The sequence below is a fragment of the Anguilla rostrata genome, chromosome 6, assembly GCF_018555375.3.
Source record: "Anguilla rostrata isolate EN2019 chromosome 6, ASM1855537v3, whole genome shotgun sequence".
NCBI classification, from domain to species: Eukaryota; Metazoa; Chordata; class Actinopteri; order Anguilliformes; family Anguillidae; genus Anguilla; species Anguilla rostrata.
This window is the reverse complement of record NC_057938.1, coordinates 22,514,895-22,541,634: the sequence shown is the minus strand read 5'-3', so window position 1 is coordinate 22,541,634 and position 26,740 is coordinate 22,514,895. Positions and strand designations below refer to the sequence as shown.

The following is a 26,740-nucleotide window of genomic DNA, read 5'->3' as shown; positions in this document are numbered from 1 at the left end:
AAAAAAAAACTCAAGTTCAAACTGTGACAATCTCTCTCAGGTTTGTTGATTAAGGAAAACATAGGCTAACTGGCAGACATACTAGCAAGAGAAATTCTAATATTGAGTTGCACACAATCAGTGAGAGTACTGCACTGTCCTGTGAGGGAAACACTAGGAGGTAATTCACTTTTTACAGAATTAAGTTTTAAAATAACTTGGCAAACTATTTGGGATGTCATTACTATTAAACACTATGACATGAATGTTGAGCAATGCATATAGGCCTGCAAGGGTACAACATAGGCCAAGCCCCCTATGAGCACGTTACACTTACACCAAGCATTTCTATGGGAAATGGCTGTCTACATTACTATGCACATGAAAACCTACAGTATACTGTGGATTTCAAATCTTGTTTGTCAGCGAAATAAACTCGTTGACAGGGAGTGATCCCGTGATAGGAAATCACATAACCCCTTTCCTCTAAAAAAATATTCTAGACATTCTGTGGTAGTTTAACGCAAAACCATCATACATTTAAAAGAGAAGACGCCTGTTCTGCGATTTTGCAGAGCTCAACCCGTTCCCTTGGACGGCCAGTGGTATTACGAATTTGACGAATACACTTTCGATTTTCTAAGGAAATGCTCAAAGTACTGCCTCCACGCTTGCTCCCAGCTTGAACATCTGTTATTGATATTGGAAGCACGGAATAAGAAGGGATTTTTCAGCAGTGGGAGGGAACAGCTTGGGAAGGTCGGTGCTGAAAGCCTCAAAGTTAGAAGGGGGGGAAGAGAAAACACTGAACCACGGGCCCGGCTAACTGAACAGTGACGCCGGAGAATATGCAGATACATGACTTCACGAGCGTGGATATAACAGAGTCCGATCTTGCTTACAATAGCACATATATTTCCATTTGACCAGGACATTTTGGAATAGTGTCGGGGCCTTGAGGGGGTGTGCGTCCACCAGCTATCCAAAGCTCTAGTTTTATAGGTCTAGCGCACTTATTCCCTTTGTTCACACAAATGTCTCCACTTTCAGCTTTCAAAAAACATCCAAGAAGACACAAAACATGAACACAAACGTAACAGCATTGCCACCAGATATTATCTATATGGGAGCATGCTCTTGTGCACACAAAGCACAACTGCAGGTGTCATGCACCCGAGACTGTTCGACATAGCTTTTGTTTTTATAATGCTGCCATAAACAATTATGTTCAGTAAACCTAGACACTACATAGGCCTGTTAAATTAAGTGCAATGCGCTACTATTATTTTTAAGTGTGGTGCTGTAAATATTATCGAACTCTTACGAAAACTGCTAATGTTGGGCACATTAAAAGGAGACATAATCGAAGCAGTCATTTCACTTTTTTCGCATTCAGTAAGCCGATAACCAGTCATGCATCTTACATGCAGTCAGTAGTCTTAAATATGAATAAATGGCTTGTCGCTAACTTGACACTATATCAGCGACACTCGACTGAATTATCTGCAGTGCACACGCTAACTATAGGTACAGTATGTTGCATTCACTGTGTAGCTAGCTATACATTCATATTCACAAAGCACTCTGGTGAACGTTCGCTTGTCAGTATAAAGTGGAGCATCATTCTGCGCAAAGGATAACAGATTTGGGGAGTAAAAAAATCTTATGCCATGGTAATTCAGCAATATAACTGTAGTTATCGAATGCAATAACTCCAAGCAGTTTCCAGAAAATGACAGAAACAGAACGAGCATATTTAGCGAGGCCTACCGAAATCTGGGAGAGTCTTTAAGGCATTCTTCGAAATCCACCGTCACCTTCATCTTCCACTGAATCTGAACACCCAAGAAGGAATACAACAGCTGCGCTTCTTGCGCTAGCTAAAAACTGGCTATATATCCCAACTTGAATTCTAGCTAGTTGAAGCTCGACACCAAAACGGACTAAAATAAATAAAAATCCAGCAATGAAAATGGATTATCTTATTACAATGAAAAAAACAAATGAATCCAGTTTGCTATGTAACTGTAATAAAGTGAGTCCGGGCATTGCAACGACTCTGGGACAAGGCAAAATCTTTCACACAAGCTATGACTGACGTTATTGCCTGAATGGCTCCGTACCCCTCCTTACTTCCCCGATAGTAATCCACAGGGAACGGATGAGTGCCAGAGACAACAGCCAACGAGAGCAGCTTCTCCCGCATCAGAGGCCGGACTTCTACCAGTTTCCTGTAGCGAAACTGACACTACCATCGGCCAACACATACGCCGCATTTGTAATGTCTGTCAGCCCCAGCTGCTCCGCCTCAAAACTAAAACATTACAAAATGTGTCCGTTGTGTCACGGTACTGTTTCGACACGCATGTCCATTTTTAATGGTTATGCTAATATTATTTTTGCACATCTGCTGCAGCTAAATGATTATTATGGAACCCGTAACCGCACGTACCACAGCTATTACCAGAAGCAACCAGTAACTGACACCGTGCATGTGTTCAATTGTCTCCAGTTCATTGTGTGGCAGCGCCATCGTATGGACACATGGATCTATCAAACTACTGGTTTCTGTAATCCAGTAAATTAAAAAATGGTCGCAAGTGGTTGCTTTTTTAACGCGTGGTTAAAATAGCAGCAGGGCAACATACTGTATCGAACTCGACAAATTGCGTCAATAAGGTTGTGTTCCTTTTTGCTTCAGCGTTCACGTATTTCTGGTTCCAAATTGATCTGAAATTAAATAACAGGAAAAGTTGCCAGAGTGTTTAAAATGATTTCTGCCCACGTAAATGATTAAAATGTTAATTAAAGAAGCACAAATTATCACGTGGTGCCAGGCGTGGAATGTTCTTCGGTAGTAAATCTCACACTTTTCAAAGGAAAACCAAGGTAGCCAAAAACGTTATAGTTGAATTAACGCAGCCCAGGTATTTGATCGGTAACTCAGTATAGCTATTTATTTCTATAATTGTTCATTCATATTAGGTAACAGAAAAATACTTCCGCATCCAGAAGTCAAATTGGCTTGCCATTGCAGGTGCGCGTGAATTGCAGCTGGAAAGACTACTCGCAAAGACGTGTAAGTTTCCCAATGGAGAAGCAAACGCTTGATTGACGTTTGCTTTCCGTATTACTTTCCAACAGTTGCAAGCAATAAAATACATCTCGCCAGGAAAAATCCCACATTTAATTGGACTTTTTTGTCTTTGACGTAGTCGAAGGATAGCTTTTCCTACTTATATTTAAATAAATGACCATCCGCAGGTACCGCGCCCCTGGGCTGAACAAACCACGGTCATTGTAGACTTCTGTGAGGGTTATTCCGCCAGTACTTAGGCTACAAGTACCTTTGAACAATCTTAATAGTTCCATACTGATGTGCGAAAATATTTACACACCTCATACAACAGAAACGCACACAATCGGATCAACGAAAGGGTTTGTAATATGTAGGCTATTGTACATAAACAGACTGCACATAGAACAGAATAATTACGCAAATAATATGCCAGTCAGATCTTTCAAAGCACATAGGGGAAAAAATAATTCAAATGACTGACTGATTATTTGCTTGTCTTAATTTTTATGCCAATAAATACAGTGTAGCATTAATCCCATCGGACCATTCAAGAGTAAGTAACTTTTAGTTTTCTCATGGAGACATGATGGAAAATGTTAAAAATGGGAAACATTGAAATCTCTTCATAAATAAGTCAGAGTGCAAATTACATTTTTAAATTAACATGCCTGATTTTGCCACCATCCTAAATTACCTTTCATATTGATCAAAGGTCACAACACCATCTCAAATGACTATCATTCTCTGAATGACATGCCAGCAGCATTTTCCATGTTCCACAGATTGTAGTCCCACTTGTCAGTAGTTTATACAATTCAAAGATTTACATACGTGTGCTGCCCTCTTTATAAATTTAAAGGGCAAATACATCAGTAGCACCAGCGGAAAACAAAAGGAAAATTGGGATCACATTTAAAGCAAATATGCGCTGCTTTGTACACTGAAAATTAATGAAAGCCTTTGCTAGATTATCCATCTGTACTGGATAATCTTTTTCGTACTGGATAATGTTTTGTTTTGTTTTTTTTTTAAAGAAAAAATGGCAATACAAATTCAGAAATGATAAAAAAGAAAGCAGGAATTCCTCAGTTGAAGAGTTGCAAATGATGCTTCTTGTTGCTGGTGAAATGGTACGGCAGTTCAGGAACGAGCCGGCTCGTGTCTTGTGATGTTGTGAAAGAGATTCCTCACAGCGGAGTCTAGCCTACTGACCAGCCCTGCAGTAGGCCGGGGAAAGTTTCGGCCGATAACAGCCTTTAAGTTCCAATCCTTTCAGTGGTCAGTAGAGCGGCCATCTTGGCAGAAGAGGAAGGAGCTGGTTGGCCAACGTGCTTGCCGTCACTTCGCGTAGCAGTGTTCGTTAACAGATGTGAATGGCAGGGGATGCGAAGCAGCGGTTGTCCTCTCGCACCAGCTCGGAAGCTGCACTCCGTGGGTTTCAATAGGCATAGAAAATTCGAAAGGGTGGATCGACATCGCCGGCTTCTAGAAGTCCAGCGATTCCGCTGCAAACAAATGAAAAGACAAGCTGTGTTTCAGGTAAACTGAAAGAAACAGAAACCAAATAATGCCAATGAAAGGCAGGTGATCTAGGTTTCACCCAGTCAATACCTCCCTTTGTTGGCATTAATGAAACACCTACAACAAAAGAAAAAAAGAAAAACTTTGTGGTCTAGTTGGTATTGGTACGGCATCTGAAATGGTATCACCTGAAAAGATTAGTTGAAAAATAAAGATAATTTATACTTACTGTTCAGGCCCTTTCCATTTTCATTTCCAACTTTGTTCTTTCATAACATAACATAATGACAAGAACAGGCCATTCAGCCCAACAATGCTCACCGTTTTCAATGCTCATCATTTTCAGCATGCTGTTATAACCAAATATTATAATATAACTAAATCTGGTACAATTACTAAAGTCCCTAGGAAGAGTAATGCTCAAAATTTTCTTGTGTAAAAATCCATCTCACTACTATAATTTGAACTAAGACAAATGTCTAATGAAAAGGTTTGACAAAGTCAGAGGACAATTTCAATCCAGTAATTTTGTTTCTTCTCTTGTTTCCTTTCTTGGTCTCACATGCAGGTAGTCAACATAATATGGAAACACAATTGAAAAGTCACTTTTTGGACACCTCCATGTGCGTCCAATCCAGCTTGTATGCCCAGCTGGCCAGCGTCTGTAATTCTGCTGGAGGATCTCACACCACTCTTCAACAGGAAAGTCAACTCATGCAGAGTTGAAGAAAATATAAAATGTTGAGGGACATTCTTCCAGAACTTCCCAGAAATGCTCGACTGGATTCAAGACATGGTCAACTCAGTATCACAATCCGCACACCACTGCACAACCAAATGTTTGGACAGGGGTATTGTCATCTTGAAAGAAACACCAGTCCACAGGAAAAAAACTGCTTCATCAGAGAGCTAATCAGTTGGTGGGTAATGGTATCGGTCAGTAACATTTGATATCCACCATGCTAAGGGTATTAGTGTAACCAAACCATGCCTGGAAATTATGCTACACAAGAGAAGAATCTTTAAGCGTTCTTAAAAACCAAAGAACAGCTGAACATAAGTCTTTCACTTATGAGCAGAGCAAGTTTGGGACCAGATTTTAATAGACTTTCTGAGGTACCATTATACCTCAGAAAGCCAGTGCACAACTTGCTGAAATTAACCAAAGGGTTACACCGTCAATTAAATAGATAAAGAGCAATGTGCAACAGGAAAAGTACTTTTAAAAAATGAACTTTTTTGACATACCGGAGATGAACAGAACACCCATGTTACAATGGTATCTATCCCACCAAGCTTAAATGTCAACGTAAACTTCTAATATCAACGTCTACATCACGAGAAGGCCTAGCCTGAGTTCTGGTGTAATGAGCTCATGCAAAGCCCCTTACCATCCTGAGGGGGGTTCTCACTGACATCTTCCATTTCCGTGTCCTCCTTCATCTCCTCGTCTTCATCGTCCTCTTCCTCTATGAGTTGCCGGGCCATCTTTATGTTCAGACCCTCGTTGTAATGCATTTTCCTCATCATCTGAAAATGCTTCTTTTTTGCTAAAAGAAAAACATGGAAAAATCATTTAGTGTCCCAAAAGTGTCTAATTTTTATTTTTCCATCTAGCATAATCCGCACACACTGGAAACGAACAGAGCAGCCCTAACGAAAAAAAGCAAAAAGTGAAAAAGGTCTTTTAGCCAAAGGGCCCTGTATGTATTCTGACATACAATTTTACAAATCCAATGACAATAAAAAACTGGGCTGAGAGTTGTCATATTAAGGTCTCCCATTCAGTTTTTTAAGACAAGGACCGACAGTTCAAATTAGCAATGCAATTGCAAAACCTAAACTTGCAGCCAGTGCTTCTGCAACCAAATTTACAAATGCACCAATGGACTGTAGGAAGTCAATCAAGGGGATTTAGTTCATTTCACTGTGGACACTGTTGAACCCAGCAGTTCTCAAGTTCAGTCCTGGCAGACCTTTGTGATTGTTGGTAAAACCACAATTACAACCCCAGAATTGTAACAATCCTAACTCAGAAATTTAATGCACTATATACTCGTATAAGTTTTTCATGAGGTCCTTGAATTCTGCTAGGCGGAAGATGACTGAAATCCTAACAGACAGAGAAGCCACTCCGTAACACAGACACACAGGTGTGGCAGTAGAGGGATGCAGATCCTCACCCTGCTCTTCTGGACTGAGCTGCTCCACCTCTTCCTCGCTGCTCTCCTCCTCTTCCTCCTCCTCCTCCTCCTCCTGCATGAAGCGGGACTGGGCTCCCTCCACGGCCGCCAGCCTGAGGAGAGCGGGCAGCAAAGCACCCATTGTCACGCGTGAGCCGGCCCGACGAAAAATGCACCATGCAATAAAAGCAGGCCAGCTGCTTCGGGAGGAACATCGCTCCACCCTACCCTCTTTATTAATTTACTTCACATGTAAACAGACAGCTTTGGAATGGGGTCAAATTAAGCCAGCAATTTCACTCACAATCTATATCTATACTTTTAGAGACAAATTAGAGTATAAAATTTTTGACCATCCCTTAAAACACAGTCAAGTCAATAATTAGGGGGTGGGTAGATGTACAGTGCCACCCACACTCAGATGGGGAGCGAATTTGCACGATCTAAATCACTGCTCAAAACCAGATATAATGTCATGCATTTTGTCGAAAAGTTGAGATTTCGTCTTTGACCACAAAACCTCACTTAAATGCTTTCTTGTAAACTCCACATGGGATTTGTGCCCCCCTCCCCCTAGTAATGGTTTCCTTCTTGTCACAACAATATAGGTCAGTTTTGGGGAGAGTGGAAAAGGAAGGAAAAGCAAATTCCAGAGATCACCTCTGAAAAATGACTCTTCCTGAAAAACCGGCTTCAGTCCCAACCACACACATCACAATCAAACCTGGGAAAGGAAATGACACGGGTAGCCTGTCGCCCCGGGCAGCTGGGCTCTGTGCGGCGAGGAGCCTTACTTTCTGGCCAGGTCATCCGCAGTCAGGGCCGTGTTGGAATCGGAGTCACTCAGAGCTCCCTCGTCCTCCTCGTCTCCCACCATCCTGTGATGGGCCCAGGCGTTATTGCACAATTGGGAACGATCTTGTTAGCAATCATCTAGCAAATTAAATGGAGTTCACGTAAATCCAATGTCTAAAAAGATGCAAGGGCAACCGGCAGAATACATCTTGGGAAACAAGATGGATTAAAAGTCATGTCCCTAGCGTGCATTTTTCCCAAAGGAGCATGCTCACACGCAGTTATCTGGCTCACACTGGTAGAGGACAACTCGATTTTTATTATAATTTTAAAACAAGGTGACTCATATTTTAGCTATAAACCTTTTAGTTTAAGTGGACAATCAATAAACACACATGCTGTTTTTCCTACATCGGCATTCCAGACGATACGTCTCCTTTTCAGTGACCTGCTGTCTTTGGCCTCCTTTTGATTCTGTTTTGGCCCTCCTTTACTATCAAATGCATGTTTTAAAACAAAGCAAGGACATGACATTTCGAGTTGTTTTATCACTGGATTGTGACAAGTGTGACTTAATTTTGTTAATGCACCCCAACTGGGTCGACTGTTATGCTAAATCTGGGTTCATGCCAGCATGGCCAGGTCATAATGCTCAGGTTTATAACAACAAAATTAAAATATTTTGTTGTGGTTCAAGGCCGGGTCATCACCTGTTGTAATCTTTTAAAAAAACAACAACAACAAAAAAAACCTTTGAATGTCTGCATTTACAGAATGCAATGTATTTTTTCCCTTGCATGTTGTCTCCTTTTTCACACGTTAATGCAACCACTGCATTATGATATGCAGCTTAGCCTCCTCCTCACCTGTTGTAGGGTGTACTGGGCTCATCAATTTTCATTAGCCCATAGTCTTTATCCGCAGGATGGTAGGTCGCAAGGATGTTCATTTCATCCCATTTCTGCGATTTCTTCCTAACAGAGAAGGAATGTAAGAGAATGACCACCATTTGCATGACCATTTTCATCCTTTTTCTTTATTCCTCATGTGTGGAAAACCCAAATCATAAATACAGGTTCATGCCACTGCAGTCGTACTAGCAAGCATGTCATCCACAGCCAGGTTTCAACAGAGCGTCAAATGGGTTCTACCAGTGTACCCTTGATCAAGCCACTCATGCCAAAATGTTTTTCCAAAAAATCAAACTGTAAAAAATAGTTCAGCAGGATAGATAAATGCAAGAATAAAAAACCAGCAGTACAGAAATATTTTAAAATAAATCCAAACTGTATAGTTAAAAATAATACACTTAAACCACCTTGGATAGCAGTAATTTAATGAGCATTACACTCTGATCACTGCATGATGCAAATATTTCCTCTGGGGTATTTATTTCTGGACTACAACCCAGTTCTATATCCTGATATCAGACCCAACAGAGGAAGCAATCTGATGGCAGTTTTTCCAAACATGTTTGCCGTGGATCACTGCTGCACACCACCCAACAAATGCATCATTTTAGACTGATTTGTGTTCAATTTTACATTCAGCGAAGGGCATTTGCTTTTGTGAATGGCTGAGCAGTAAGTGAAGAGTGCAGCTTTCGCAGAGCACTGAAGGAATGGCTTCAGAATACAACCCCAAGAGTTTTCTTTAAGTGTGCACGTGTGTCTGTGGATGTGTTCACATCAGCTGTGTCTGTGGGTGTGTTCACATCAGCTGAGAGAGAACACAAGCCTTTGTGACAGAGCAACGCCAGTCATGTCTGCTCTTAATCATGCCAGCTATATCATCTTTGTGACAGCACAAAATGATTAATATTAGAGTCATTATATTCATATGCCTCATGTGAAAGGTCAGCTCCACCAAGTGTTAAAACTGTATTTTTTGTCCACCTTTTCACACTCTATAGAGGGCAAGAAATTGTTGACAATTCTGAAGCTTTTTCTACAAATTAAATGTGCATTGCCACAAATCACACAGGTTAAAAATGCATAGATAGCGACATTTGCATTCCACTTTATAGTCTCGCATCAAGTTTAGCAGCAATGCAGGGTTTCACGGCACTAGTGCACAGTAGTCCTGGATGCATTAAAGGGTTTACATTTGATAACGTGAATATTTTATCACATTTTACACAAGACAAAGATTTCTTCTCTCCGCAACATAAAGGATGTTACACATTTAATTAACACCAGCCAAAAACCAAATGCTGGCAATTTTATCTGTGGCTGTTACGTTTGTTTTCTCTACCAGCCACTTTGGCAGGGAACGTTCTTCACTTGGAGGTCCTGTTCTATTCTAAATAAATAGTTGTCTGTAAAACAGTGAAATTGGCTGGTGAATTCTGGGATGCACCAGCCACTGTGGCCATCAACAGCTGGGTAATGCTGGGAAAGGTTAGCAGCACACAGCTAGAGATGGCATTTTTATTGCAGGGAGTTGTGTAAATATAGCACATATTTCCTCAGATAGGAAATGGCACATGGAACGCATTCAATGAAAGGTTTGCAGCTCACAAATGTTTATTTTTTCCCTTTAATTTCACAATTTTGTTTAAAGCAGTCATTTGTCAAAGCACTTTTATACATCTAGAAACAGCCAGGGCATAGTTCATAAAATGAGTGCAGTTTTCACAGCGACAGCAAATTTTCCATCCCAGAAGACTGAGGACTTGTCACTTGCCTCTTCAAAACATAGGTCACTCTGAATGCCAGAAAAGCTTCAGGAAGTAGGCCGAAAAGTCCAGCCAAAAAATGTAAGCTCAACATTTACTGTATAAAAGGCTCTTAGACAAGACGACTGGGATGGAAGGCAAAGGATCTGTAATATGTTCAGCATGTTCAGCTACTAGATGAGTGTAAAGCAACTTTCTGCTTATAATTTGACAAGTTAATTGGTCATTTGTATGTTAAGGTGATAATTCTGCAATGTTACTTTAACAAATGCTATTTGCATGCCCATACTCAGTCAAGAAATAACTCATTCCTGATCTGAAAAAAATGTCTACCAACATTGGCAAAGGCTTCAACCTCTGTTTTCTCCAATGAGAGGGCCTTGGCTCAAAGCTCATTTAATTATAAAAGAAAAACTACTCTCAGGAATCTCTTTTCCATCATGTGCCAGTTCTGACCATATTCTTATTGAGCAAACTACTGTAGCAAGACACTTCTGGAAGCAGCATACCTTTGTACTGTCATTACCCAGACACAATTTTGGGTCATGTTCACATGAGGATACTGTCAAAGAAAGTGCCACCAAAGACCAGTCGATCCTTGTCCAACATACAATTTCACAGTACGTCTCATTTTCCTGAGTGGCAAGAGAATTTCTTTATTCACGAACCACAGTGGCCCAGTTTAAATGAATCTTTTCAGGTACGATTTTATTTATTTTAGATTATGTTAATTCCAGATAAGTAACTGGGAAAGAAGCTTTTGAGTCAAGGCAATTCATTAAGTCCATATCATGGCAGCTGTATGTTCAGCAAAAAGGACTTGTTTACATTTGTCCAAACAGTGGACTAATGTGTGAAAAAATGTGTTACAATCCATCTTTGTATACACATCGTATAGAACAGGTAAATTAATTCCTATTGTTTCCAGTAAGCCGTATTGTTAACCGTTTCACAAAGCGTTGTATATCGGAATCACGAAATCTAGCAAAAAAATCGTAAAATGATATTTTGTCCATGTCGCCCAGTCCTGGCATATCGTGTAAAGTTATCCGACCTAGCTATGCAGTCCATGTTACTTCCAAACACACCTGCCCAGCTTGTTCTTTGGATTTAATGAATTCGTGTATAAATGTAGTTCATTTTAAACACGACAAAGGAGAACATGGTTTGACGTTTTAGTGAAACTGTAGGTAGCTAACATTTGGCCACTCATTTGTTGGCACTTCAAGTTTGGCAAGATATTTGCCAGCTCATGTAGCATTCAAGTATGCCCAATTGCTAACTTAACTAACTTGGCTAATTTGCTAGCCAACACAATCATTATCTGATGCTAACAGCCGGTTGACAACACTCAGCTGGATGACGTTAAATACATTTCTACGGTCTATGATGACAACCTACAATAGTAGTGAGCTATCGTTAGCGAAACATGACGTTAGCAAAGAGAGGTATCGTTGCAGCATAGCTTGACATACTGGTAGCCAGTTAGCAAGCTATCGTTAACTATGTACTGTTTTCTTTTCGATTGAGTAAAAGTTAAATTAGCTACATGATAAATGAACAATAATCCCCAGTGGATGCGTGATTTAAACCTGTCAGACGGTGCCTTACTCACTCGTCCAGAAGTCCTGGATCCTCACTTTCCACTGGTGAGACTTGCTGTAGTTGAGGGCCCGTCTCGCCTCTGGACCCATTATTTTTGTTCTTCAATATACCTTTAATGGGCCGTGGAGCTGCCATTCTACTAGGTTAGGTACTACGTCTGTTCTGGTTGCGAACGTTCAGTTTGTCTGTCGGATAGTAAGTTGTTCAGTTTCTTCCTTATTTAATGAATTAGCTAGTTCAGTGGTATGTGAGCACACACGCATTTGCTTCTCCCTTTTACTGTCACTTGAATTGCAGTTCATTCGCATTGTCGCAAAAAACAGCATCGCTGTTGAAAGGCAGAGCGTGTGGTTATATAAACCCTCGCGAGAATTGGCTCGAATATAAACGTCACTGTGACGACGGTACATTTTTCGCGCTGGTAGCGCACTATCACGGTTCTGAACGAACGGCGTAGACCTACTTTATGGCTTACATAAGACATGCAGAAATATATAATCTTCTGGAGTAAGTTAAAGAAATGCTTGAGCAAGGAAACAAGAGAAAGCTTCATTTAATTCATGTTTACGCATAAATTCATCTGCATAATTCCACGTAAAGCATAGACTAGCTCGTATTAACAACTGCTTATCTCAATTTTTATTGACATCCACCGGTCGCACAATTTTGCTTCGCAAAAATTATGCTGGCATAGGTGGTCTGCAGGCACCCCATCAACCTGTGCAGACTACATAATAGGTGTACCTTGCCAATGAAACCCTTCTTCCTGGTGTACTGCATGATACAATTAAGCAATTAACATCATATCATGCACTGTGGCATGTATAAAAATGCTGTGCAGACCCAGTTGACCTCAATTTTGGATCAAGATGACATTAAGAAAAGATCTAAAAAGACAAAGGCACTGGTCTACAGAGATGTGGAAAAAAGTGATATGGTCAGATTGTCATCCTTCATCATATTTTCGACAAGTGGGTAAGTGCATGTGTGGCATGCAGCAAGAGAATGGTACAAGGGTGTTCCATCCCTCCAGTAGAGTTCCTGAGACTTGCAGTATCTATGCCAAGGCATATTGAAGCTGTTCTGGTGGCTTATAGTGTCCTAACACCTTACTAAGACTCTTTATGTTGGTTTTTCCTTTAATTTGTCACCCGTCTGTATTTGTCAATTATGATCAGTCCCATTGGACTCCTGGCTACACCCAACCATGGCACAGATTTCAATTATTCCTTTTATTTCCCAAATAACTTGAATGAGAACATTACCAACCTGGCAAACAAAGAGCCTGATTTTGGGGCACATCACTGCAAAGACACCCAGCGTTTTATCAGAAAATGGCACTGTGGTGTGGGGATGGCTGGTTTAAGCAGCCACACCTGCCCTGGGTCAAGCTAATTAGACCTGGCCAATTGGATAATTGGTGAAGAATTAGATAATTGGCCAGGCTAATTGGACCCAGGAACAGGAGTGGCTGCACCTGTGCGTAGTGAGGTAATCACTGCGCACAGGTTAAATCTGCCATCCCCACCCACACCAGGAGCTTCTGTCATGACAGCGTTAACATCTGCTCATTTGGCTATACCATCTTGCCAAACCCTCGTGGAATAAATGTGGACTGTTTTAACATCATCTCCCTGTGTCTCTGTGCTGGAGGGCCCCAAGGAAAGCCACTTCGGTGGCCTGTGGCAGGCGTGTTTGCCACAGTGGCGCCCAACGTGGGGCTCCTCCGGCACAGCAAAGAGGCACAGGAGGGCCAGCCAGGAAGCACACTGGAGGAGGGGCGGCTGAGGTGTTCCCGACAGGGCTTCGGGTGGATCCTCCGGGCCAAAAATGGGGAGCTGAAGATGACCAGGGAGGGGAAGGAGGCAATCCTCAGCTGGGATGCTGAGGAGCTGCACCTGGCCGAGAAGGCAGGTCAGCGACGGGCGGTGCACGAGAGGTGGTCGCGCCGTGAGCTGGACTTGGCCGGGAAGGCGGGTCAGCCACGGGCGGCGCACGAGCGGTGGCCGCGCCGTTTTGCTTCCTTTCTCGTCCGTTTTGGTTGTTTTTAGTTCTTTGTTTTGGCCTGGTTGGTTTGCCCGGAGCCCATGAGGGGATAAGCCTGCAGCCGCCTGCCAGCAGAGCCGACTGGCGGCCACCACAGCCACGAGGGTTCCTGGTCCCCAGCACCACAAGGCCAGTCCACCAGCCCACCAGCCCAGCCACCCCACCACAGCCCGTGGAACAGCCCAAGCCGGTGACGCCCCCACCAGCCAGCAGAGCAGCCCAGGACTTCCCGTGCTCCGGGAGGGAGGAGGAAGAAGGGCTGCCTTGTCGTCAGAAGGAGGGGCACAGCATGTACTGGACTGTTCCGGGGCCACCCACCCTGACTTTTTTTTAGCGGGTTTAGAGTTTTTATTTTTATTTGTCTTTTGCTTTGTTGGGAGTGCGGGGGGGGGGGGGGTAGGCTTCGGCCAGTGATTCTCCCTGGCCTCAGTTTGGCGTTGGGGGTATGTGGTGTGGGGATGGCTGGTTTAAGCAGCCACACCTGCCCTGGGTCAAGCTAATTAGACCTGGCCAATTGGATAATTGGTGAAGAATTAGATAATTGGCCAGGCTAATTGGACCCAGGAACAGGAGTGGCTGCACCTGTGCGTAGTGAGGTAATCACTGCGCACAGGTTAAATCTGCCATCCCCACCCACACCAGGAGCTTCTGTCATGACAGCGTTAACATCTGCTCATTTGGCTATACCATCTTGCCAAACCCTCGTGGAATAAATGTGGACTGTTTTAACATCGTCTCCCTGTGTCTCTGTGCTGGAGGGCCCCAAGGAAAGCCACTTCGGTGGCCTGTGGCAGGCGTGTTTGCCACAGGCACCCAGTGGTCATGCATTAAATTTAGCACCCACAATCCCAAGAATGCAATAATTGTGATCACTCATGGAACAATAACAGATCTTTTAATGAAAACTTTGAAACAATTACAAATAAATGAGTGAATACTTTCAGCAATTAAGAAGATCATCCAAGGCGGAGACTTTGAAGCAAATAAAACAAACAACAACAAAAAAAGAATAAACAAGAGCTGGCCATCCCTTTATTCACAAAAGCTGAAGTATTTAGCAGGTCTTCTCATACTCCTGAACTCATACTGATTAAATGAGTTTACTGTGGAAGCTGCCTCCTCCCACAGACATACAGAATAATGCTCTCACTTAATCATTCTCAGTACAGTACAGTCACTGAGCAGATGAGTTAGAGGCACTAGTACTTGTGGGGCTGCGTCTTCCATGTGCGAGTTCTTCACGCGCAAATGCAGGCGTACACAGCCGGCAGCAGGCTCAGCAGAAGGGTCAGGAAGCTGGACCGTGAGGACATGGCGTTGCTGGGCTCCACGTACAGCTGCAGCCGGCAGTCGGTGTACGGCTCGATGCAGGCAGCGTAGGCCATGGCATGAGCGATGTAGCTCTGCTCCTGCACTCCATGGAACAGGTGGGCCATGGCGCCCTTGGCAAAAATGGCCACATCCTCGGAGCCGTGGGTCTCCGCAGGGAGAGGCACTGCAGCATTCTGCATGTAGTCATTACCATCTGAAAGGCAGAAAAAGAAATACTCATTGGATTGGATATGCTCAGCCCCGTGCAGGGTGCCAAATAAAACAAAAATAAATGAATAAAACTACCGCGTTGCAATAAATTTGCACAAACCCACACCACACCACACACAAAGGACTGACCCACCCTCTTTTCCTCAAACCTAGAGCAAGCGCTAAAAAACAGGATTAAAAATACCAACCTTGGCACTAACACCCTTGTGCCTTATTGCGATGCTCGATAATATCGAACTGCCCTCTGGCCACTGCCTTAGGGAGAAGCTTTTTGCCTTCTTGAAACAGAGCCCTAAATTTCCATTTATCTGCTGAATAAATGCAGCCACATGGTGGTGCCAAAACTTTTTCTATGGCAACACTAACACCAAAAACTTAACTGAAGTGGGATTTATACAACATATCTGCTAGGTGGACGCTTTTATTTTTGCTTTTCATTTAAAGTTAGTCAGTGAAAATTATGGTAATATTTTATTATTGTTTAATTGTATAATTGTCTTCTTTTTTTTTTTTTTTACAGTAAATGTACTTTGATATTTAGTTACAAGGCTCTCACCTGCAATGGTTGCATTAACTTCAGGGCGGCTTCCTTTCTCTACTCTGTACCCAGGTCCATTTCCGTATAGTGCATTAGTGAATGGCTTTCCATCATCAGCTATAACTCTTGACAGCCCTGAGAGAAAGACAGAATTCACAGAGATTCAGGGCCCCCAACCCTTCAGTAGTGTTCATAGTACATTAACACACCACAGGATGTTGGATGCTTTTCTGCAATATGACAAAACTACAAAGAGCAGACGGAGGAATTGAAACTAAATAAAGAGAGGCTCTGTACCCAGGACAGGGTTACCCCTGGAGGAATACCCTCCGAAGCTGAAGACGTGGGAGTGATCGGCAGTAACCACCGACAGGGTGTCTAGTTCACTGGTGAGCTCTCCCGCCCTCCTGATGGCCCGGTCCAGCTCCACTGCCTCTGTGAGGGCCAGTTTGGCCTTTCCAGCATGGTGTCCGTGATCTATCCTGCCACTTGAAGGTCAGAGCCAAACACAGAAGCGTATAAGTATCCAGTCCAGTCCAACACCCAGCCTCACAACAAGGAAACTTTGGTAGATCTTCAAACCCTACATGCCGGCCAGACCCCTCCATTCCGCTACCTCAGGACGCCTGGCACCTCCCCCTCTTCGCACCTGCGCTTCCCGATCCCGTTTCCTGTCTGTTCTGGCCCCACGATGGTGGAGGTCAGAACAGCTGAGACCCTGACCCACTTCAAGTGAAGACTCACCTCTTCAGGCTGCACCTCTTCCCATCCCTCCCTACCTCCCTGTAATCTCTAAATTGACTGTAAGCTTGGGGTTGTAACTAGGTAGCTGTTTCGTAGTTGACTTAGTTAATGCACTTGTCGTAACTACTGCTTGTATTTTTGCATAGACTGCGTTGTTGCTGTTCTTGTTTGTGTTAGTGTTAATCAGTTTAACCTACAGGGTCCAAGTTGAACTGTGCGGTTGTTCCCTGCACTTGGAATGGTACTTCTCTCTAGGGTTTTCGACATACTTGTTCCTGGTTATGGTTATACACTTTGTTGTACGTCGCTCTGGATAAGAGCGTCTGCCAAATGCCAGTAATGTAATGTAATGTGGTAATTCAAATTGAGAAACTATACATGGTCCAAATGATTTCTGCCATTACACAAGTGCAGAACTGAATGCATTAGAGTGCTAAGAGTGTATAGAGCATGCTGAGTAATATGTGTACGGATATGTGAGCTCCTCAGATGCACTTTCCTGTAAGCCAGTGACTATTTTACACAAAATTCACACCATACTACAGGAGAGCTAGCACTGAAAAAGCAGATATATAATTCTCATTGACAACTGGCAACCTGAGAGGTGTGTTATTGAGAGGAAACAGTGCTAACCAGTGAGACCCTGATTAACATAAATCCACCTTACCCCTGGAAGGGCAATACTTCTGAAGATTCTAGTCAAATGCCCCAGGTGTGACAGCTAAAGATTTTTAGGAGGCAAAAAGAAATCTTTTTTGCTAAAGATTTTTTAGCAAAAGATAATTTGGGGCAATAACAGCAATGTCTTAGTTATCAGGCTCAGTCTGTACTTACAGTATGAAGAGTGCTTTTACTAACCAACCCATTCAGGAGCCTTAAAAATCTCTTCATGAAGACTCTGGATAAGTGGCCCTGGGCTTGCCCAAGGGAACAACAGCAGGACCAAAACCCGGCACTCTCTGGAACCACAATTTCACCGCTCTAACCTCTGTACTGCCTTCTGTCTAACCAACATCATTCCCCCTCCCTCTGACTGAGGATCAGATGAATGCTGCTTAAAACTCATCTTCCACAAAAAGGTAAAATCCTTTGGGGTTCCTCCTGAGGATAAGGATGGCTTTTTCCATCATCTCTGTGAGCGAGGGGTCAGTGTTGACGTCACGGTCCAGCTCAAACCTCATGTCCGATGGCTCAAACAACCCTGGGAAGAGAGGCAATAGACAGCAACCAAAACTTACATGGCAGTTCTGGGCACATCAGACACACTCATACATGTACAAAGAATTTCCTTACACTCACAACTCCACAGGGTGAGTCTAGCCAAGTAAAAAAGTAGAGCACTCAAAACATAGCTGCACATAAAAAAACTGAATTTAATGGTATATAATGGTGACAAGTAATCCAGACTGATGTTTTAATGTAGCAAGCATCTTCAGAAGCTCTGAAGTCGCTTATTTTTTCAACACTTTAATATAAAACCTTACCCATCAGATAGTCTGTTTTATCCAGATCTACAGAATTCAACTCTGCCTTGTTCCACACAAATCTTGGATTCTAAAGGGAAATTTAAAATACTGTTACTGGAAAATCAAAATAGAATGTGCTGTAGTTGGGTTTGTTGTATCTTTGATTTAGTGAGTTCTTCCTGATTCTGTGATAAAAAAATAACACAAAGCCAAAACTAAGGCAATGCTGATATTAAAATTTTCTGTTCGAAAGACCCATTTTGGAGGACAAACATTTTAATGTGGCCATTTGGTTTCACCATAGTAAGGGGATGGAGGTTCTTGTTCACCTTCTTGCCTTTGAGCCATTCATTGATCAAGTTAACATTGTCCAGTCGGGTTCCAGTGGATTCTGGGTATTCAGGATCCTGAGTCACATTGGGCAGCATGTACTTTCTCCCTCCTCCAAGGATAACCTGCGCCAGAAACACCAGTCTGTGTCAGACACAGTCAATGGCTACATTTCCATTGGACACTGTACAGTGGATAGTTGAATCAGTTGAATAATCATTGAGTGTATTGAGCAAAACAACCCTTTTTCACAGATAAAGCGTAAACCTCCAGTGTATTATTCTTTTAACCAAAAGAAGCTAGAGCATGAGTTCCCAACCCTGTTCCTGGATAACTACCGTCTAGTAGGTTTTCACTCCAACCATAACAAAACAAACATCATTCAAAAACTAAAGATCTCATTGAGCTGCTAATTAGTAGAAACAGATGTGCCCGGGTTGAAATGAAAACCTACAGGACGGTAGATCTCCAGGAACAGGGTTGGGAACCACTGAGCTAGAGAGTCGGCCTACAGAATGCACATAGGTTTTGTTTGCACTTATAGTATGTGGAGGCAGTGTAAATGAAACAATGACATCAAGATGAAAAATGACTGAAAAATGAGCATTTTGATCTCACTTGTATATCGGTGTTGTGGACCAGCTGATAGGCGATGTCCCGGCACCCTTGCTGCACTGCATCAGGGGTCAGTTCTGCATCACTGTACCACCCCCTGTCGGCCGTGTGCGAGTATGCGGCTCCCGGGGAGGCGTGCTGGACCCGCGCCGTGGATATGATGCCCACTGATTTCCCTGCAACCCAGAACGCACACAATCATCAGGTTCCATGACTCTTGCAACATGGAACACTGGCGATCAAAAGAATCTGTCCTCTCTGCAACACAGAATATACAGAGTTACCAGAACCTTCCACTCTTGCATTCAAGCTGATGCAGAATCATGAGAAGAATAACCATTACACCATGCATTACATTTTTGGTTGAAACAAATACGTACAAGTCAATAATCAGCTTATGTACCTCCCTGTCCAAAACATTTTGTCAGGCTTTACAGTGCTAATGTGTCTGATAAGCTCTTTCAGTTAACAGAAGGGACTGCTTTTTTGGGAGAGTTGCACGAAGGGCTTGCCACGAAGGGTGGATGATGGTGTGTGTATGTGCGTGTGTGGTGGGCGGAAGATTCTGGCATCCCTACCTGCCATTCTGGCTCTGTGTAGCACAGAAAAGACCTCATTGCCTTTGGTAGTGTTGCACTGGTACCGCCGGGCAGAGGCGCTAAGGCCTAGCGTGCCGTAGTTGGCCTTGACACCACACAGGTATGCGGTCGCTGTACCCGCGCTGTCAGGCATCTGCTGATCCACGTTGTAGGTCTGGATGGACACCACAGAGAACCGGTCAAACAGCTTGACCTCTTTCATATGCAAATGATTCACATTCGAATCAGGGCCTTTGTTGGCAACATGGTTCTCAGTGTGCAGAATGTGATGTATTCTGGGGGAGGGTCCTGACCTTTGAGAGAGCCAGGTAGGGAAAGGTGTCCATGGCCAGGGAGTTCTCCTCGCCCGTCTTCCCTGCCATCTGCCCTTGGAGGATCCGGGCAGCTGCCACTGTGGCGATACCCATGCCTGGACATAGGTTAGACACATGCTGGTGGTAATGCTACCTTCCACAAGGCTCAGACACATGCACAGATCTCTCAGAAAGCACAATGCAGTTATGATAATGCTGTGACACACTACATTATGAACCCAGTATATCCCTGGGCAAAATGCATGATGGTGCCAATGCTACCTTCCACAGAGGCTAGATGCATACTGATTCTAATGCTTCTTCCATTATCGGTCAGACAATTATCAATCAAATTCAATCAAATTTTATTTATATAGCGTATTTTACAACAGTTGTCACAATACGCTTTACAGACAGCCCTAGCCTAAACCCCCACAGGAGCAAGCCTAAGGCAACAGTGGCAAGGAAAAACTCCCTGTGGCAGATGGGGAGAAACCTTGGAAGGAACCAGGCTCAAGGGGGAAACCCATCCTCCTCTGGTTGGCTCAGGGTGCCGACTGGTGACCAGCATGTCAGCCAGTTTATGCAGAAGATTCTACATTTTGCATGGGTCAGAAGCATGCTGGTGCAATTGCGACCTTCACCATTGGCCAAATGCATTCTGGTTCAATTGCCATCTTCCACAAGCGCCAGACATATGCTGGTGCTAATGCACATGAGCAACTGATTACTGAGATGCAGTAGCAGCTGAGATATCACGAAATGTAGCGGAATCTCAGACATCAGTTGCATTAACACCAGCATATGACTGCCCCTTGTTGAAGATGACTAATTCTTCAGATGGAGTGGCATTTTAGACATTAAATTAGATGGCATCTTTTAAACACACAATTTTGTATATAAAATGCTTATTAACATAATTTTAGTGCATTTCAGTTTAGCAGTTCAATGAAGTCAAAAATCATTATTTGATTATTTTGAGTATCTAAATGCTTCTGCATCCATTCCACTAAAAAAAAAAACCTTAGCATACTCCTGGTCTCTGGGGAAAACATGATATCCCACAATTCAAATCACCTGCTCATCAGCTGCATTCCCTTAGCTACAGAGATGATAGTTTATAAACAAATCTAGAGAAAACAGCATGCAGTTTGGTTGTCAAATGATTTTGAATTGCAGGTTGTTCAGTGTGAACAAGGGGAAATGTGAAATGTCGCTCTTTTCGAAGTGTGTGGTTGTTTTAATGTATGTGAAGAACTGGTTTGGTCACCAACCAAAACTACACCGAGAGCCTGTCAGACCAGGCCGGCTTAGCCAAGCAGCTAAGTGGTATTGAAATTAACTCAATGACATTATGTGTTTATGGACTTCAACTACATTACCTGTTATATGAAAGAATATGCATATATGAAACAATTCAGGTCAAGTGCCATTTACACTTGTCCCCACCCAGGACTTGTACCCAGGAAAGATGGCATCCCACTATTTTCTCTGTGATCTTAAAACATGCTCAGAGTAATTAGCATTAATTTTCATTTCTGCAGGTTACTGAACCCCTGGGTAGCTTAAGATATTTAAATGAATGTTGGGATATAAAATTTCTTGTGTGGATCCTGAGATATACTCAATTTCATAGCAGTGACATCTCACTCAATTCAGTATATGCAACCAGATATTCAGTGATGAGCTGTTATACACTGTAAAGAACATTTATAACTATTATCGTGTGCTAACTGGCGGAAAAAAATCCACAAAATCTGAAACTGTCCCTAACTTTTCAAGAAACATCCAATTCCAGAGTTCGCAACTTCCACAACTCTGGATGTTACCAGTTAATGTTAGTCTTAGCAGTACTTTGCCTGTCTCCTCTCCCCTCTCTCTTACCATCACCAAGGAAGAGGATGAGGTTCTTGGCCTGGTATGGGTTGGGTTTCAGGTTCAAAGCCTTCCTCAGAGCCTCCTTTCCTTTCACATTCCAGAAATTGGGGTCTTCTTCCTCTACTGCAGAGAAGCACATAAGAGAGGAGTCACAGAGGACCCTAATGCAGGTCCTTCACACTACACACTACAGCTAACTTACCTTTCACAACCATACCCATAACAGTACTATCCCAGAAGGAAATTCAGAAAGAAAGAGAACAGCTAGATAGGGCCCGGCTTCCATAGGTTGCAGAACTGAGAGCTGGTGTGTAGGGTCCAATGGTAATTTGAAGATATAATGTAATGGTTCCTTTAGCTGTAGTACGAAGGTATTTAATCTGATGTGAGCCAGTATCGGAAGCCAGAGGAGGGAGATGAGAAGGAGAGTAACATGGCTGAGCCTGGGACAGGCTGCACATCAAGTGACCAGCAGTGTTCTGGATGAGCTGCAGAGGTTTGATGGCAGAGGCAGCAAGACCAGCATGGAGGGAGTTCCAGTAGTCCTGATGGAAAATAATTAGTGCCTGGACCAAGAGCTGGCTTGAGTAGGTCATAAGGAAGAGCCAGATTCTCCAGATGTTGTACAAGAATATGCACCCAATTTATTGCTCTGATGTTCTCAGAGAGGGATATTTTGTTGTCTTGTGCCACCATGTAAAAAAGGGCTGTAATTTCTACATAGTGATACAAAAATACCCTTTAATAAAAGCTGAGAATCCGTACTTCAACCACACGTGAATTGTTTGATTACAAATCAAAAATTGTGGAGTACAGAGCCAAATCAAGGAAAAAATGTTCTTGCCCCAAACATTATGGAGCTAACGGTATAATATACCTCAAACAGGACGTTCCAACATTATGTTATTTGCTAGAACTCTACTTTCCAAAAAGCACTACACAGAGTCATTTTAAAAATGTAGTTTCCATCAAAGAAAAACCTTTACACAGGAATGTGTGTGTGTGTGTGTGTGTGTGCCACACACTGTAACTATAAAACATTTAATATTGGTAGTTTTGGTAGTTTAATTTACATTTAATACACTAGTGCTACTAGGCACATAAAACAAAAGCGCATATTACATACCTGGAATTACAGCAGAGGACCAGTTGGCCTGGAGACAAAACAATAATCCAACAATGAGGGATGCACACAGTAGAGACATGGTGCAGCAGTTCTATTAAAAAGTAACAATGTTTGTGTTGGCAAAGGGACAGTTTGAAGTCTCTTTTAAAATGTCAGTCGCTGATCAAAGGGCAAGCTGTATATAAATTTTAACACAGCATTTTATTACAGTGCTAATCCTGAGGGATGCAAATACCAATTTTATATGTATATATGAAATTTTATAGGGAGATAGGGGGGTTACAACCCACCATTACCCCCCCCCCCCAGTATTACAAAACAGGCCAAATAATCCCCAGAATAATGATGCATGATGATGAGAAAAATAATTTCATATAAAGATGGGGATTTCATGATGTGATTAAGATATAGCCTGTACGCCTTAGTGTTCATCGTGAAAGTCTGCGAAAGTATTCCTGGTCAGTGTCTCAGGAGGCGCTGGAGCCTATCCCAGCATCCATTGGGCAAGAGGCAGGAATACGCCCTCGACAGTTCGTACACACACACACACATTCACTCACGCACTTGGGGGCAATTCAGACTCCCCAACCTAACTTGCATGGCTTTGGACTGTGGGAGGAAACCCATACAAACACGAAGAGAACATGCAAAGTCCACACAAAAAGGCTTTCCACTGATCTTGTTAAAACATGAAGCACTTGTTACTGTTGCTACAGTTGTGCATGTTATTCAATCATTTCCCACTGCTGTGCATGTGATCAGTTAATGAAATAAATAAACATAAAAAGATTTTTTTTCCAGTTTTCCACGATTTTCAACAACTTTGCAGCAACAGCTCTGTGACTTCTGTGACAAACTCTCAGCCTTACTGATCAGTAATCTGTAGTTGATTATTTTCCCCTTATACTGTCAGAAAAAAGGGTATGAAAAGCTCCTATAAAGGGACAAACACTTGTCACTTGGGTGGTACCCTATAGGCACCCCCCTCCCATCCTATATTCAAACTAGGTATGCCCTTGTTTCAGAATTTTGGAATTCAGACATTTGGAATCCAAAATTCAGAATAAGACAGTATGCCTAATTCAGATATTTTAAATAAAATAGAAGAAATAGTCTGTCAATATTCAAAGATGTTTGCACAATTAAAAACATTACACATACAGCTGCAAGAAAAAAGTTTGGAATTACCCTTTGGAATTACCTGGTATTCTGCATTAATTACACAACGCAATCTGCTTAAACCAATAACAAACATAATAAAGACTTCTTGTTAATACTGAATGCATCACTTAAACATTCACAGGTTGGAAAATGTGAGCCTCCAGGCTAATGAATTCTCCAAAAGCTAATTGGAGTCAGGTGATTCAGTCAATGAGATTGGAGGTGTGGGTTGCAGCCCTACCCTTTAAAACACAACGTTGGTTACTGACAGAGACTGCTCTTCTCAAGAAACTGGTTCATGTGAACCATGCCCTGAACAAAGCCTGGGAAAGGCTACAAACGCATTTTCAAAGGCCTGGCTGTTTATCAATCCACAATAAGACAAGTTGTCTCCAAATGGAGGAAATTCAGTACTGCTGCTACTCTCCCTAGGAGTGAGCATCCTGCAAAGATCACAGCAAGAGTGCAGCATGCAGTGCTGACCCAGGTCAAAAAGAACCCTAGACTAACAGTAAAGGACATGAAGAAATCTTTTGAACTTGCTGATGTCTCTGTTTACTGTGTGTCCACTTTTAGAAAAAAGCTAAACAAGACTGGCATTCATGGCAGGACACCACATAGGAAAGTTTGAAGACCACTGTGGATGTTCCACAATGCTTCTGGGACAATGTTCTATGGATAAAAGTTGCACTTTTTGACATAAATGCACAATGCTATATGTGGATCACCAACACACCAAAATCTCATCCTAAACGTGAAGGATGATGGAAGCAGCATCACAGTTTGGGGCTTGTTTGCTGCCTCAGGGCCTGAACAGATTTCAAACATTGAGGGAACAAAGAATTAAAAATAGAATCAAGAAATTTTACAGTTCAATGTCAGGGTAGCGGACCGTTACTTGAAGTTTAATAGTAATTGGGTGTTGCCACGAGACAATTACCCAAAACACATGAGTAAACTAACATCAAAATGGTTTAAACCAAAGAAAATTCATGTTTTGGAATGGCCAAGTCCAGACCTTTACCCAATTGAGATGTTGTGGCATGACCTGAAGAGGGCTGTTCATGCAGGAAATCAGAGAAATAACAATTAACTGAAGCAGTTTTGTAAGGAGGAACGGTGTCCGCATATTTTAGTGTACTCTTTCCAACCTGTGAATGAATGATTTGACCTGTAAATGATAAGACCATGTGTTCAACATAGACATGAAAAGTGCAATTGATTGTGTGTTAGTTCAAGCAGAATGTTTTTGTCTATTATTGTGACTTTGATTAAGATCAGACCACATTTAATGAGTAAATAATGCAGATATCCAGGTAATTCCAAAGGGTTCACAAACTTTTTTTTTGCCACTGTATATTATGCAAATGACAAATGCAATGAAATTTAATTCCTGTGTTTGGTTGCCCATGTGGTCATCTCATTTTTTTGATGACCAAGATAAGTACTTCTTTACCCACTATTCTACACCACACCTGCCATAAGTATACTTCCGCACCCACTATGCGACACAATGCCTGACTTCTGAGGGCGTGGTACTCCTTCAGCAGAGCCACTTGCTGGATTTCCACAGACTGAAGTCTAGGTGCAGTTTCTTTGTCCAGCGCAGTGGCCGACTGCTTACTCACAGCCGTCAGTTTAGAACAGGTGCTGCTACAATGGGCACAATGCTTCAGAAGAACATCAGAGCAGCGGGAGATTAGGATGCAGCGTGGGAGAGTCACAGCCGCCCCGCTTAATCCAGTCACGACTTTACTTTCTCACTTGCCTTAAAAGAAGAAAACATTTACCGAGGGAGTTGAATTAAAAACGACATTTGAAAAGAATACAAATTCCGAATAACACAAAATGCATTTGTTTTGGTCTCAATCATATGGAAATGACTTAATTAAAAAAAACTTTGACTGTAGGGCAACGGCCTTGAGAATGTTTTTATACAGAGGCCTCAGATGTTGACAGTGGCAAGAGTAGTCATTCTCCCACACCCCTCCTCCTGAAAGTACAGTTGGACCAGAGGCCCCACCCCTCCTACCTTCATTAAGCTCAGGGACATAGCTCACCCTGCCCTTATTAAGACAAAGGGTGGACAGGTGTCCCCATGCGACTTCCCTTTAACTGAATCAGCAAGCAGGGACATGCTACACTTCCCTGGTACAAACTGTGCTTGTTAAAATCCCAGACTCCCTTAACAAGCCCAACCTTTATTGCACACATAAACCAAGAATCATGAGGCATGATGCGCAGAGTGAACGATTTTAGCACGATTTACTCATTTATCATCCTCATATTTCTACATACACAGCATGACCGAACATACTGACACAGCAGTGCCCAACCCTGTTGTGATTTTCTGGAAGCTCAGAGAAAGAAACAGAAGATTTTTGGCTCCATGTGAGCATTCACCATGTATGGTCCACTCCTCTACTCGCTTGAATCCAATAGGCAGACATTTCACTTCTAAGTATTTAGTGCCATTTCCTTTGCCACTAAAAAGTAAACCGTACAGTAGTGCACTGGCATGGAGAAGTCTCAACACCACTTTGGCCAATCGGTTTCACACTGA

At 42.6% G+C, this 26,740-nt stretch overlaps 3 protein-coding genes across 8 annotated transcripts in view; all 3 read right to left on the bottom strand.

The window, feature by feature from the left end:
- acap2a (ArfGAP with coiled-coil, ankyrin repeat and PH domains 2a) overlaps positions 1-2,221 on the bottom strand; it is a 52,897-nt gene extending 50,676 nt beyond the window's left edge. For 3 of the 6 annotated variants that reach the window (XM_064339034.1, XM_064339033.1, XM_064339032.1), the window contains exon 1: positions 1,750-2,221. In XM_064339034.1, the coding sequence (XP_064195104.1) occupies positions 1,750-1,802 (53 nt within the window). In that variant the 5' untranslated portion in view covers positions 1,803-2,221. The remainder of the gene's footprint in view (positions 1-1,749) is intronic. The other 3 variants (XM_064339035.1, XM_064339036.1, XM_064339037.1) reach the window with 3 other exon arrangements.
- A 1,185-nt stretch (positions 2,222-3,406) lies between these two features.
- LOC135256841 (protein phosphatase inhibitor 2-like) lies at positions 3,407-12,186 on the bottom strand. The gene is made up of 6 exons (XM_064339038.1): positions 11,850-12,186; positions 8,424-8,531; positions 7,557-7,640; positions 6,763-6,875; positions 5,971-6,129; positions 3,407-4,563 (listed from the first exon to the last, which is right to left on the bottom strand). Exons 1-6 carry the CDS (start codon positions 11,972-11,974, stop codon positions 4,544-4,546), a joined length of 609 nt encoding a protein of 202 aa, XP_064195108.1. The 5' UTR covers positions 11,975-12,186; the 3' UTR covers positions 3,407-4,543.
- A 2,704-nt stretch (positions 12,187-14,890) lies between these two features.
- LOC135256838 (alkaline phosphatase-like) lies at positions 14,891-24,406 on the bottom strand. Its single transcript, XM_064339031.1, has 12 exons — positions 24,218-24,406; positions 23,017-23,044; positions 21,897-22,013; positions 20,013-20,128; positions 19,699-19,873; positions 19,124-19,296; positions 18,505-18,630; positions 18,194-18,263; positions 17,772-17,910; positions 16,263-16,453; positions 15,984-16,100; positions 14,891-15,410 (listed from the first exon to the last, which is right to left on the bottom strand). The coding sequence occupies exons 1-12, from the start codon at positions 24,269-24,271 to the stop codon at positions 15,124-15,126; spliced, it is 1,593 nt and encodes a 530-aa protein (XP_064195101.1). The 5' UTR covers positions 24,272-24,406; the 3' UTR covers positions 14,891-15,123.
- Between the last annotated feature and the right edge of the window lie 2,334 nt (positions 24,407-26,740).

What these genes read in the sequence shown, in the direction of transcription:
- LOC135256838 (XM_064339031.1), bottom strand. Translation starts at nt 24,271, where the DNA reads ATGTTTGTTATTGGTTTAAGCAGATTGCGTTGTGTAATTAATGCAGAA. An exon ending in CATCCTCTTCCTTGGTGATG is followed by an intron (nt 20,129 to 21,896) that starts GTAAGAGAGAGG and finishes ACCTATGTCCAG; the next exon opens with GCATGGGTATCGCCACAGTG. An exon ending in CAGGGGTAACCCTGTCCTGG is followed by an intron (nt 16,101 to 16,262) that starts GTACAGAGCCTC and finishes TCTTTCTCTCAG; the next exon opens with GGCTGTCAAGAGTTATAGCT.
- LOC135256841 (XM_064339038.1), bottom strand. Translation starts at nt 11,974, where the DNA reads ATGGCAGCTCCACGGCCCATTAAAGGTATATTGAAGAACAAAAATAAT. An exon ending in CCCAGTACACCCTACAACAG is followed by an intron (nt 7,641 to 8,423) that starts GTGAGGAGGAGG and finishes GGCCCATCACAG; the next exon opens with GATGGTGGGAGACGAGGAGG. An exon ending in GCTCAGTCCAGAAGAGCAGG is followed by an intron (nt 6,130 to 6,762) that starts GTGAGGATCTGC and finishes TTTTTCTTTTAG; the next exon opens with CAAAAAAGAAGCATTTTCAG.